The sequence below is a fragment of the Colletotrichum godetiae genome, assembly GCF_030913485.1.
Source record: "Colletotrichum godetiae strain CBS 193.32 chromosome Unknown BDP55scaffold_3, whole genome shotgun sequence".
In the NCBI taxonomy this organism is placed as follows: Eukaryota; Fungi; Ascomycota; class Sordariomycetes; order Glomerellales; family Glomerellaceae; genus Colletotrichum; species Colletotrichum godetiae.
The window spans coordinates 1,241,603-1,254,613 of record NW_026851251.1 but is presented as its reverse complement, the minus strand read 5'-3'; the positions used below and the strand labels follow the sequence as shown (position 1 = coordinate 1,254,613).

The window sequence follows — 13,011 nt, the reverse complement described above, 5'->3', positions numbered from 1 at the left end:
TTGTCTGTCGCGCGGCGCAATATACCTGTCCATCACCACCCACCCGCACTCCCTCTTTCCCCCAACGAGCAGACTTTGTCTGTATATCCGCCACCATGTCCAAGAGAGGAGCGACGATTGCCGACCAGGTTGTGAAGCTCATCGTGGGCGCTGGGCAGGCCAGCCCGAGTCCCCCCGTTGGTCCTGCGCTGGGTAGCAAGGGTGTCAAGTCGATGGACTTTTGCAAGGTGAGACTTGCCCTTAGGACTCTGATGAAGCAACACATGCCACTCTCTGCCCAACATCTGTGCTTTTAAGGGGGCGGTTATGCCATGGTTAAGATCAATGCTAACAAACGTGTCTTTGCTCAATCCATAGGAGTTCAATGCAAGAACAGCACACATTATCACCGGCACGCCGATGCCCTGCCGAGTTACTGTCCGAGGCGACCGATCATTCCACTTTGACATCCGCACACCTCACACATCGTGGCTTCTCCTAAACGCCGCCGAGGTGCCGGTCAGCAAGAAGGGCAAGCGGAAGGGCGCAACGAACCCCGGAAAGGAGACGGTCGGCACTGTCAGCTTGAAGCACGTCTACGAGATCGCCAAGATCAAGCAGACGGAAATGCGTTTATCGGGTCTCAGCCTCGAGGCCATCTGCCGCTCCGTCATCTATCAGTGCAAGTCCATTGGTATCAACGTCGTGCCATAGAGCACGTGTCCTGCAACAGTCTATTTTCAACCACGTATAAAAACGGAGTCAGGCGCGGAAAGAAAGCATCCACTTGTATACCATCTCAGACGAAGAAGAGCGTGCCCATGTACAATTATTGGAGGATCGAGGCGAGCGAGGCGAGGTTAGAATAGCAGACAGGAGGTACTGTACGATGAGAATCTCAACAGCCAAGCAAATGCAGAGCACGGCGACAAAAAAACGTTCATACACTAGCGCCGCGTGGTCGGAACATGGCACGCCTGAAGGGATGCTTCATGCGCCCCAGAAGTCCCAACTGAGCAGTGACGTTGAACATATGTCTCGTTTTGAGGCGAAGTCCGTTCTCACGCTTCTCCTTGCGCACGATGGTGCGTGTACAATGACCATCCGTGAGAGCCCGAAACGACTAGATAGGTAGCCGCCTGGTCGTTGTCCAAGAAATCGAGAGGGAAGAATAGACATAAAACTCAAGGACTGACGAAATGCCAATTGTGGTACGCCTGCTTGAGTAGAACGCAGGGCGAGTTGGACTGTAGCCCAGCCAGAACTCTGTAAGTCGAATGGAGAGGGTGTGAGGGGAAAGCCTCATCGTAGACAAGAGTAGGTATTGGGGAACAAGTTGACAAGGTCGGCCCAAAGTAAGATCTGCGATCAGCGGTTTAGAACTGACATGCAAGCGGCAAAGCCAGCACATCGGTGGAGAAGAGCTGGCTCAAAATCTCCCGAAGCTTCGCAATCGAGATCGACAAAACTGTTGAGAATGGAAGCTTACACGTCTTCCTCCTCATGGTTGGTGAGGTGTGTCGCAGGCAGTTTCTTCCCTGTCCCATGGTGCGAAGCTTCCTCTGAGAAGGTCGCGCGAGAAAGTGCTTACTGTGTAGCATTGGGTAACGGGTCCCGGCGGCAGGTGCTTGAGCTCTATCGGTGGAGGCCCGCTGGTTGCGATGAAATGCAGGCCCAGATCTAGACAATGCCAGGGCAATGCCGATGGAGATGGTTTGCCCACCTGGTGCCCCTGGAAAGCGGCCCTCTATTGCAGCGTGCCTGAATAAAGGGTTCCATCAGCAGCAGCCTGTCATCTGCGAGAACGCCTCCAAGCCTCATGAGTGTGGGACCGATTCGAAGCCGGTGATGTGACGGAACAGTGGCCGTTTTCATGCTGCAGATGCAACACATCAGCAACCACGCCACTGTGCTGGGGCAGCTGGGCTCGTCGGTCTGGAACCGGAGATGCGGCGGTGTTCGTAGGGCGGAAGGGCGGGACGAAAGGCAGGCCAGTTAAGGTACGTCTCGGCATGTGCTCTGAAAGTGTGTCTCGGGCTAGTGGGCAGCTGGGGAAGAGCGGGGGCAAAGCTCCGTCTGTTCCTGTCCATCACTCCATCAGAACCTCCGTCCTGCCTTTGCTTGCCGGAAGCTGACAGAGAGCTGGAACTCACGGCTCGTGTAAGCCGGTGGATGACGGAGTTTTTGGTGGGCCGTCGGATGTGCGTTCAAACTTCCCAGAGGTGATCTGTTGTTCGTTTGTTGAAGCCTGACGGAGGGCGAAGACGACTTGGGATTGGTGTGCGTTTGTTTCCTGGCGGGCTTGACTCGTTCGTCCCGGCCTAGGCAAAAGGTGCATTGTCAAATAATCTGGCGCGCATTGGCGTTCGTTGACCTTGTGGACGGGCATGCCCTGGTTATCGTCGGCGCAATGAAGGACCTGAACCAGAAGAAAATATTTTCAAGAGGCGCGAGAAATTGAAAGAGTCATCGGCCTGGTGTGGAGACCGGGCCGCAGCCGAAGCAGGCAAATACCATCAACATCCATGATTGCGCGCTCGTTGGTGTCCTGCGAGGTTCGTAAAAACGGTTCAAATGTTACCAATAGGTACGGCCGAGCCGCCGAATAATAACGCCTCACAGCTGTCGCATGTGTCACGGATGCGAAGCCGAGAAACCAGCCCTTGGCGCAAATTGGGGGCACATTGAAGCCCTGAAGGCAGGGACTTTCGGGAGGGATCTTGGAAAAAGCCGATGACCGACGGTCCATGAATGATCTAAGACTAGATAATTAGAAGCGGCTTGTCATGAGGTAGAAAAAAATAGAACATTCCGATCACCACAGGGACAGGCAGGAGCTGCCAGGCTGGCAGGGCAGGCAAGGGCCTTCTCTCCTTCGGCCGGGTTCCTGATGCAGATACGCGCAATGCATCCATGGTTTTTGGGGGTACTGCCAAGTATTTGTCCCGTTCCCAAGCCGTAAAAAAAAAAAACCTCCAGTCTCCAGCCTAGGTAGTAACGCCCCCCCCCCCTTCTCTCGGCTCCCTTTCGGCGGCCCTGGTGCTCCAATGCCATGTCACCGTGTCTTATCCAATCCACCGCTTCCCCGATAAGGAATGGATAACGATCCTGTTGACCATTCAGATTGCATCCTTTTCAGGCTCACTCACTCAGCAGAGGTATCGTCTACTTACTGACCCTACTACAACACCGTACCTACCACAGTAGGTACCTGGCTCGGCGCGGGTTACGGGAGGTCAGACGGACCCGTGAACAGCGCACTCGAGATTCCGCGACACGTATCTGTACCGGGTTCGGGGTCACTTTAATACTTTCCCCCTCGGGTCCCGGTGTCTACATGCCGGCCATGTCTCTTCAGGTGACCTCGTTCATCGCCTTTTCATCCATCCGAGTCTTGAGCCAGATCAATACAGGGCGAGAAAGACGTGAGATGAGAACCTAGAGCATGCGACAACGTTGTTAAATAGTACATGTCACATCACAGGGCAGGGAAAGATCCTCCGGCTAGGCCCTTTGATATTTTGTAACACTTACCCATGCCGTGCATTTTGACCAGTACCTTCTCATGAGGCAAGGTACGGATACGCAGTGATTAGGTACTTCCATTGACTCTTGGTCTTAGTGCATCTCAAAGTGCCCCACCATCCGCAATTGGCATCCACACTCATCCAGTCCTGGGTATCCGTACTTTTCTCTTTCCCAAGCCCGGCCCTTCGAGTTGTCGTCGTTTGGTCTTGGTTTTCTTTCCTCTTGCTCCTCTTCCCCGCCGTCTACTGTCATCATCGTCCCTTTTTCGACTCCAGAGAAGCTGCAGACGATAAACAGTCACTGCCCGCAGCTCCAGCTAAGCCCATGGCTACCCCGTCTCCTGCCCGCGATCCTCAGAAAGAGGACGTCAAAGTCCCAGGTACAAACGCCATATCCTTCCGTCTGTTCCGGCGCGCGCAACCCCGCCCTCGGTTCGTCTGTTGCGCATGTCACAGTCAAACAAACACTCACTCGCCCAATGTCCCACGTCCACGCCCACCCTCACACTTCACGCTCATGCCCCAAGCCTGCACCTTACCCTCAACGCAGATCCCGTCTTGTGCTGACCGCTGTGCGCAATGCCTAGAAATCACCCACAATCCTCCAGATAACCCAAATCTCCACAAAGACGACAAGATGCCCCCTCAAGATACTCCCGCCGTCCGCTTCGCTTCTTCCGTCGAAGAGATAACGCCAACCGTCACCACGACATCACCCACCGAGACTCTTTCTCCCACCGACGCTGACGCCGCTACCGGAGACGGCGAAGGGTCCTTGGCCGAAGTAACGCCCGATCAGATTAGAGCTCTCTCAAAGTCCCTCCAAGGTGCACCGTTGCAGCAGCGCCGGATGAACGTCTTTGGCTTCGAACCATACTCACTACCTGCATCACGCGTAAGTAGTCTGTCCGTCATAACCCTTCACTTTATGCGTGGTCTCGGAGCTTCTTGAAGTTGTTTCCTGTTGGCTTGGGCGTCCGCCCTGATGCCTTGTGTTTCAAAGTCTCATACCTACCTTACCCCTCCACCCAACCAACACTGCCTCGACGTTCAGACTTGTCTTCCCCAAACATCTCACCTCGTCTTCGCTATAATCATCTGAGGCTTCTTCTCGATGGAGCTCCTCGTCGGATCCTCTAATGATCAGTCTCATGCTCATCCCACTTACCCCCCAACCTGTCATGACAACACCACTCGGCCATTGCATCGCACGCACCAGCCTGCACAACTTGCTTCATACTAACCACCGGCACCTATAGGTCGGCTCACGAGAGGAAGACTCCGACAACAGTCGACTGCCGACCCCGAACTCCAGTGGACCGAAATCGCCGCGGTTTGGTCCGGCGCATCCGATGCAGTCACCTCCCCTGACCCCGGCGGGGACCGATCCCTCAGACCCGACAGCCAGGAAGAGCAGAGATCAAAATGACGATCGCAAGTCATCTACGAGCGACCCCCATGTCATCACTCCGCAGGCCTCGTCCTCCCAGGATTCACCACCATCATCAACCAGGAAACAATTGCCCGTCCGAGGAAAGTCGACGGAGGAGGTACCTCAGCGGTCAGCTTCAGCAGAAGACCAACCACACGACGCGAGGTCGCATAGGAGGGGAATGTTCTCTGTTGGTCCTGGAGGATCAGTGCCGGTTTCACGAGAATCTAGTCCATCCCGGGCCTCACTGTACTACTCCAAGCCGATGACGCCAGGCGGAGATGCCAACGACCCTTATGCGGCTCACAAACGCCAACCGCCGGCTCCGGCCCCTCAGCGGGGCCAAATCGACTCAAGATTCGTCTTCTCGCGCCGAAAGAATAAGCACGGGTCGCCATCTGGTTCCACTTCGAGTCTGAGCCGAGCAAGCGACAAGCGACACTCCGGGCTCTTGGGCATGAAAGGACATGGTGACGAGCTGCAGGTCCCTCACGATGACTCGGCTAGCATCACGAGCAGACAAGGCTCCTTTGCCGACCTCAAGAGGTTCTTCAAGGTCGGCGGACATCACAAGATGAAGAGGGAAGCTTCACCATCCTCAATCCGCTCGGGCACCAAGACACCCCCTACCAGAGGGTCGCAACACGTTCCCTTTGGAGACGACCACGGACTTACTTCAAAGTACGGAAAGCTCGGCAGAGTGCTTGGATCAGGCGCTGGAGGATCTGTTCGTTTGATGAAGCGCAGTGATGATGGTGTCGTTTTCGCCGTGAAGGAATTCCGACCGAGACATTCTTACGAAACCGAGAAAGAGTACGTCAAGAAGCTGACGGCCGAGTTCTGCGTTGGCTCAACTCTACACCACGGGAATGTCATCGAGACATTGGATATTCTGCAGGAGAAGGGCAAGTGGTACGAAGTCATGGAGTACGCTCCATTTGACCTTTTTGCGTGTGTCATGACTGGTAAGATGACGCGAGAGGAAGTCGGCTGCTGCTTCTTGCAGATTCTCAACGGCGTGACTTATTTACACAGCATGGGTCTTGCTCATCGGGATCTGAAGCTTGACAACGTCGTGGTCAGTGAGCATGGGATTATGAAAATCATCGACTTTGGTAGTGCCCATGTCTACAAGTACCCATTCGAGAGCGACATTGTCCTCGCTTCAGGTTAGTCTTTTTGTTCATATTTGCTTCGAAGCATAGGCTGATTGATTATAGGCATCGTGGGCTCTGATCCTTACTTGGCCCCTGAAGTTTACGATGAGCGAAAGTACGATCCCCAAGCGGTCGATATTTGGTCATTGGCAATCATCTTTTGCTGCATGACATTGCGCAGATTTCCTTGGAAGGTCCCTCGCATGACGGACAACTCATTCAAGCTTTTCGCTGCCGAGCCTACACCAGGACACGATCCCAAAAAGCTGATTATGCCGTCAAAGTCTGCCAACGACCTCTCCAACACCCCTCAGAGAGACATTTTTGAGGACGGCAAGCATCACAAGCACGAGCCAAAAGAAAGTCAGAAGGAGAGCCAAAAGGAGAACCAGAATGAGAACCAGAAGGATGCTCAAAAAGACGGCGAGGGGAGTGTAGCACAAGGAAGCTCGACGCAAACTTCGACAAAGTCTGACGGCCAGCAACCAGCAGACAAGAAGGAGGTCATAAGAGGTCCCTGGCGGATCTTGCGTCTGCTTCCCCGCGAGAGTCGTCACATCATTGGACGCATGCTGGAGATCAAGGTGAAGGATCGTGCGACGATGCAAGAAATTCTTGATGAGCCCTGGGTTGCCAACACAGTCATTTGCCAACAACCCGAGCCGGGCCGCGTTGTTCACGCAGAGGATCACATTCACACCCTTGAGCCACCACAGCCCCCGAAGTAGGGGCCATTGCACGGGCGCGGTCACCTCAAATTGCATGTCTGAAAGGCGTTTAATCGGTTGTAGATGGGTTTTTGGAACGGAACAGGGTGTGGAAGACACGTGGCATGATATGAGCCCCTCGTAGTTGAGGAAACAGCGATGATATTGGAGCTTGGGTGGTATGGGAGTCCGTCTTGACGTTTTGTAGATGCTGTTGCGGCTCCGCTCACGGCCTTGGATCAAGCGATTGAATGGTTAGATAGGTAGATAATGTTATTCGGTAAAGACTCAATCGTCGACCTGGATTATGTTCAAGTGATGCAAAGATATGTCCCGTTCCAGGTACTTTGGGAGAGAAGCTCCTCCTCCAAACATCCGTAGATGGTTGGTCATTGTCCGGACATCGTCGAATGCGATACGGTCGATTGGTAAGTACGCTCTCCTTCCTCGGCATATGCAGCCAATCGGACGATATCCAGGGGTATGCAATGGTGGGGCTTTCGGGAAATCCTTTGGCCGATCGGCCCAAAAAATTGTTGACATTCTGGAAGCTCTTGGAATAGCTTCAAGGCTTAAAGTTCGTTCCCCGTATCGACTTCACACTTCACCGATCGTCATCCGCCCAATTCCTCCACACAGACGAAAGTTGCCGCTCTAGCTGTCAATTCATCTCAACAGTCACAATGGTACGTTGGCGCCCGCGATTCCACGCAGCAGTCTCGACAGCAGCCTTCCCCTTCAGCCGGCCGCATGCCCGGCATCTCCCCCATAATGGCTCTTCGCATTGTCTACCGCCATTGGACAGAAATTCAATATCCTACGAACATATTCGCTGACTAGATGCCGTGCAGTCTGCCTCCTTCCGCTCCATCCGCGCCCTCGCGCCCCTCCTCGACCGCGTCCTCGTCCAGCGCGTCAAGGCTGAGACCAAGACCGCCAGCGGCATCTTCCTGCCCGAGTCCTCCGTCAAGGAGCTCAACGAGGCCAAGGTCCTCGCCGTCGGCCCCGGTGCCCTCGACAGAGACGGAAAGCGGTTACCCATGGGCGTCGCCTCTGGTGACCGCGTCCTGATCCCCCAGGTACGTTTCCAATCCTGATGGCATAGCAACATCAACCACAGCGGCGCCAATCGTCAACCTCCCCCCCCCCCCCCCCCCCCCCCCCCCCCCATTCTTTGCTCTTGCATCCGGTCTGTGAACGTGCAGCGTCGGGAGTCTGCAGGGCCTGGAGCCCCTTTTAATTGATACCCTTCGCCGCATTATGTCGGCGGAGCTGGAATTAGAGTAATGAGGTGACGGGGGGTGGGAGAGGACAGGATGGCGCGGTTGGGATTGAACGGGTGCAACATGTGGACACGATGTATTGACAAGATGTGATGCAGTTCGGCGGCTCCCCCGTCAAGGTCGGCGAGGAGGAGTACCACCTCTTCCGTGACAGCGAGTAAGTTCAGCACCTCCCACATACGCCTCTCAGCCAGCGATTGCTGGCGGATGGTGCCCCACGGAAACAGGGTTACTAATGCCCATGCCTTCATCCAGGATCCTCGCCAAGATCAACGAGTCATCATAAGAGAGAAATCTGTGCCAAAAACCGACTACAAAAGAATTGAAAAAGATACCCACGAGGTCTTTGACGTGTGTATAATACCGTGTATCAAAAGAAACTCTAAAAATGAGAGCGAAGTAAGGGAGAGGGTGTATAATCTTTTCCAGTATTCAATTTACCTGGAATATTCAACCCCCATCAACCTTGGGAAAGACTGTACTATGGAAGGAGTGACAGGTCCGGCCTTTTGCATAGGGACTATTTTGGTGTAATAGTAGGTGTCCGCGATGGAGGAGACCGGGGAACTGCTTAGAAGACGGGGCAAAGGGGCCATGAGTCGAGTAAGGGTGACGAGGCGAGACTCGGGGAGAGTGGCACTAGCTTTGCCCTCCCCCCCTCACTTCTGCTCTTGTCATAAGCTGGAACCGCTTCTCCCTCAGTGGGTTTTGATTCATAAAGAAACCTCTCCTCTCTGCCATTCAAGTTCCTTCTCCCTGATGCTTCGAGCCGTCCGATGTGATGTTCTCGTAGCGAGCTCTGGTTGGCTGGTGTGGTTGCGCTTAGCAGAGTTGTGGCATCTGACAACTAGCATTGACGCATGACTGCCGTCCCGGAGTTCCTATGAGCGAATCAAGTGAAGAGACAAGTGTTACTCATAATACGGCTCAGAGAGTCTCCATCTATCAGGGACAAAGGATGAACAACTCGTCATGACATCTCAACCACCAATTACGAAGGAGGTCATATCATCCACTAGAACCCCCAGATAGGCGTAACCATCCCGACTTGTCACCTTGACACGATCGAGAGGCTGGCGCGAACACGAGATGCTGTTCACCGAACGCACCCGGTCAAGTCAGATGAGTCAAGCCTGTGAGTGTTACCCAAGCAAGGGAAACTGGCGCTGCATCGAATGGTAGGTCTCAAATCAGAGTCGGCTCAGAGAGCCCGATCAGAGACAATTCAGACTCATAGAGACAAAATTGACAGATTGGGGCATAAGAAGGCAAGGTTTACTTTCAGTTGTCAAAAGCCCATCCCGTACTCCATAGAGTAGGTAGCAGTAAACAACCAACAGCCACGACATGACGTACGTCATCTACCTCGCTACGTTGACGGGCTTGATCCCTTTTCGCCAAGACGGGACAAATCGTTTTGCGCAAGCAGCCGCAGCACAAACCCTCGCTCTCACTTACTCTCTCTCTCTCTCTCGGATGCGCACATACGAGGGGCACACGTGCATACCAAAACAAAATTGTTTGGTGTCTAAAGACTACTTAGCCTAAGGAGGTTCTCAGACCCGATCAATGTCTGAGATACTTTGTCTTGGCAGGTTTGACTGTAGTTCGGAATGGTGCGGCGTAGCGGGAAGCATCAGACAAGACAAGTCGAGACGTAAGGGGAGACCGAGTTATGATTTTTTTTTTTTTTTTTTTGCTGCTGGACCCGCGAGTGTGGGCGGTGCAAAGACAAACAAGCTATTCCATCCGGGACGGGCGATGTGGGCGGAGAGCGAACTTAATCATACGAAGTACATGGATACAGAGACTGCTTGATATTGGCATTGCAATCAAGATTTCATCTGGGGACGCCGCGCACGCGGGCTGCGGACCGTGGACGTGGACCTGTAGGCTGCGGGTGTCATTGAGGCTCGGCTTGTGCCCGAGTCATTTCTATCATGTTCGGTTTCCTGTCTCACCAGCGACGACTCTACACTCCTCACTGCCCATTGTTCTCTTTCTCCCCCTGGTCGCACTTTGGGCGGTGCTGGAATGCTCGTTGATGAAAACGTGTCTGACTCTGACCATCTACTAGTTAGGCCCGCCGTCTCGGTGAGGGAGGGAGGGAGAACAATAGTATTGTCTTTTTTTCGGACGCGGCTTCTTCCCCGGTGATGAATGGACAAGCACGACCCTAGGACGATTTGAACAAAATTGGAAAACAAATCAACAGAGATGCATGGTTGATACACAATAGGTAAAAATTTGTGCAGCGGCCACTGCCCGCAGCTGAGCCTCGTCCGTTATGGGGGTATGGATGAACTAGGAACAAGGCAGTAATACGTGCGATAAACAAGCAGAAAAGACAGGACACAAGCAGAAGGGGGGAACCGTAAGCGGAACAAACATAATTAAACAACTTTGATCAAATCAAGAAAGAAGCGAGATATGGATTATGGATGATGGGATGAAGAGGAGTCGCTCCGAGATTGTGCATTGTCCACATGGAAAGTGGGAATCTTACGGGTTATGGGTTCACAAATTCACGGTTCTGCGGTCCCATGGTCCCACGGGCCACGGTCCATGGTCATGGTCCGCGGGAGAGGGAATGAGTGAGAGTGACAGCTGAATGAGTGAGGAGAGAGTACCAGTGAGATTGGGAACAGTGAGTGAAAGAAAGGTCCCACGGGTGTTCCGGGCAGACGGTGGATATCTGCTGGATGTTGGCGGTAAAAGACCACGAGTCGGAAAGTCTAGACACTGCACCGCCAGAGAGGCATGGGCACCCCTTTTTTTTTTTCTTACTTTCGAGGATTCTCAGTGATGTCGTCCCACGGGCCACCAAGGGAGATCCATAGAAAAGGTAAGGATCCATGGATCATGGATCGAAGAAGGGGGAGAGTCTGAGAGATACCGCGGAAACTGTGGAGAACAAGGTTGGGCTGCGAGATTTTCGAGGATCTTGTCACGCTTGTCAGCGATGAATGGGAGCCAGTCGTTTGTTGGTCCTCTTTTCGTTCTGATTCAGGGGGGGTTTGGCCCTTGGGAGGCGTATGGGGGCATGTTCAAGGGGGGCGGAGGGGGGCGGCCAGAGTCAGTAAGCAACATGAGGAACCTACTCCGTACTGAGATGCAGGTTTGACGCAGTAAGGCGGCTGGCGGCAGCGTGTGATATTTAGCCATATTCAGCTGCCAATCGGGAACGAAGGGGCGGATTGGGTTCGTTTGGATTTAGACATCGGATGCGGCTGGAGGAAAGCGTTCGTCTCGTCTTTTTCGCCCTCGCGTGGCTCCCGTGGAATGTGCCTAGAGTCCATTGGCAAAAACGAAACAGCGGCTCGGGACAGGTTACGGAGTACGGATTACCTGGCAGGCTCGACTGTGGGATCTGGAGTGGGTTCTTGGCAGGGCGTGACGCCTGGCCACCAACTGGTCCGCGACGAAGAAACAAGACTTTTTTTTTTTGTGGTTTTTGGTTTTCTTTCGCTGTAATGTAACCTGGGGAAATGATTACTGGAGATTTGGAGAAGTGTAGAAAAAAATCGTCACAAATCACGGTTGATGTAGAATGGGCTAGAACTTGGACTGGACTCTTGGACTTTCTGGATCTTGGTAAACTGGAGACTGGCACACACTGGATCGAGGAGTTGGAAGTGGGAAAGATGCAAGAGTTGATGGTGCCGGGACATGCGTGGCTTCTGGGTCCTCGGCCCAGTTTATGTGTTTAGTACGTTACAACTCCCGTCTGCAGTTCAAGCTTACCTGGCAGCTTAGTTAATTGCTGTTAAGGTGCGTTTCCCAAGTTTCAAAACAGTTTGCCTAAAGGTTTTAACCTTAAGGTACTGTGCTGGTGTCATTCCAGGCCTTATTCGCTGGTACTGTATTAGCTAATGTACCTCAACAGACATGTACGAAGTAAATGGAAGTGCCTACAGCTGCGTTTGGTGTGAGTGCCCGACGGGAAGCCAACCATCAACCGATCGTCAGGAGTTGATTAATTGCCCGTGTGAATGTCTTATTGATGGTTCGTCTCATTTTCTGCGATCTCTTCCAGACTGAGATCTCAAGTGACAGATTGTTTCTTCTTTCCTCCCCCCTTCTGCTAATACAAACACTTCCCAACCCCCTTCTCAAATTGTTCCCGCTACCCCTTGCGCCAATCAGTCAACGAGACGATCAACCGACGCAGCCAAGCGAAACTTTCGGGCGACAGACAGCCAGCCAGCCCAGCCCAGCCTGCCTTTTCTCGTCTTTTCGAGACAAATTGTCGTTGGTGTCATGGTCAAACGGCCGAACTTGTGGCGGCAGAGACGGAACTAAACACGAGTTTAAAGCTGAAGTAGGGCATGTCAAGGCTCTTAGTTGGTGATAGCCTCCCTCCCGATCTACCGAGCCCCTGGGCCCCTTGGCTTTCCGGTCCGTATCTGGTGTACTGTGTATGGTATCACGGTGTGCCGTGGAATCATATGTATTCGCGGGAGTTGATTGACAGCATCCGTATTGACTCGAGTAAAACCCCCTCCTTTCTCCTGAGCCTCGCGCGTCACACGCGAATCTGCACCATTTCGGCTTTTTGAGATGGGCCGAAGTGGTTTAGTGCCAGGGGAGATCGACGAATCTTAAAACGGCGTCTGAACTTTCCGCTCTGCGCGTTTCCTGCTCGCTCTCCGCTGAGCTGACCTGACTCCTGAGGTGCGTTTACACGCGCATACCCGTACCAGCAGAGTAGGTATATCGTTTGGGGAGGATTCTAGCGCAGCAATGTCTGGTTCCATCTGCAGCTACCGGGCTTCTTCATCCTTCCATGACGATGATCCGGTCTTGGTATATTCTTGTGGGCAGAGCGCTGCAGGTCCCGAGAGTCCAGACTGTGCGCGTTGTCGGGGGACTCGGGCACTCGGGGAGGAGGAGGAGGAGGAGGAGGAGAGAGGGTGGACGCGGCTA

General features: G+C 53.5%; 4 protein-coding genes across 4 annotated transcripts; all 4 read left to right on the top strand.

Annotated features, from left to right (window-relative positions):
- Window positions 1-95: 95 nt before the first annotated feature.
- On the top strand, window positions 96-693 carry BDP55DRAFT_541446 (ribosomal protein L11; the record flags this gene model as incomplete). The annotated part of the gene is made up of 2 exons (XM_060568218.1): window positions 96-227; window positions 358-693. The coding sequence occupies 2 exons, from the start codon at window positions 96-98 to the stop codon at window positions 691-693; spliced, it is 468 nt and encodes a 155-aa protein (XP_060435756.1).
- Window positions 694-4,143: 3,450 nt separating this feature from the next.
- On the top strand, window positions 4,144-6,823 carry BDP55DRAFT_541188 (kinase-like domain-containing protein; the record flags this gene model as incomplete). Its single annotated transcript, XM_060568193.1, has 4 exons — window positions 4,144-4,401; window positions 4,766-6,107; window positions 6,159-6,458; window positions 6,516-6,823. The coding sequence occupies 4 exons, from the start codon at window positions 4,144-4,146 to the stop codon at window positions 6,821-6,823; spliced, it is 2,208 nt and encodes a 735-aa protein (XP_060435755.1).
- Window positions 6,824-7,378: 555 nt separating this feature from the next.
- On the top strand, window positions 7,379-7,950 carry BDP55DRAFT_645586 (chaperonin 10-like protein). The gene is made up of 2 exons (XM_060573646.1): window positions 7,379-7,488; window positions 7,654-7,950. Exons 1-2 carry the CDS (start codon window positions 7,486-7,488, stop codon window positions 7,897-7,899), a joined length of 249 nt encoding a protein of 82 aa, XP_060435754.1. The 5' UTR covers window positions 7,379-7,485; the 3' UTR covers window positions 7,900-7,950.
- Window positions 7,951-11,253: 3,303 nt separating this feature from the next.
- BDP55DRAFT_645578 (uncharacterized protein) lies at window positions 11,254-11,889 on the top strand (the record flags this gene model as incomplete). Its single annotated transcript, XM_060573645.1, has 1 exon — window positions 11,254-11,889. A coding segment is annotated over exon 1 (250 nt), but the record flags the coding sequence as incomplete, so codon positions are not given.
- Window positions 11,890-13,011: the final 1,122 nt, after the last annotated feature.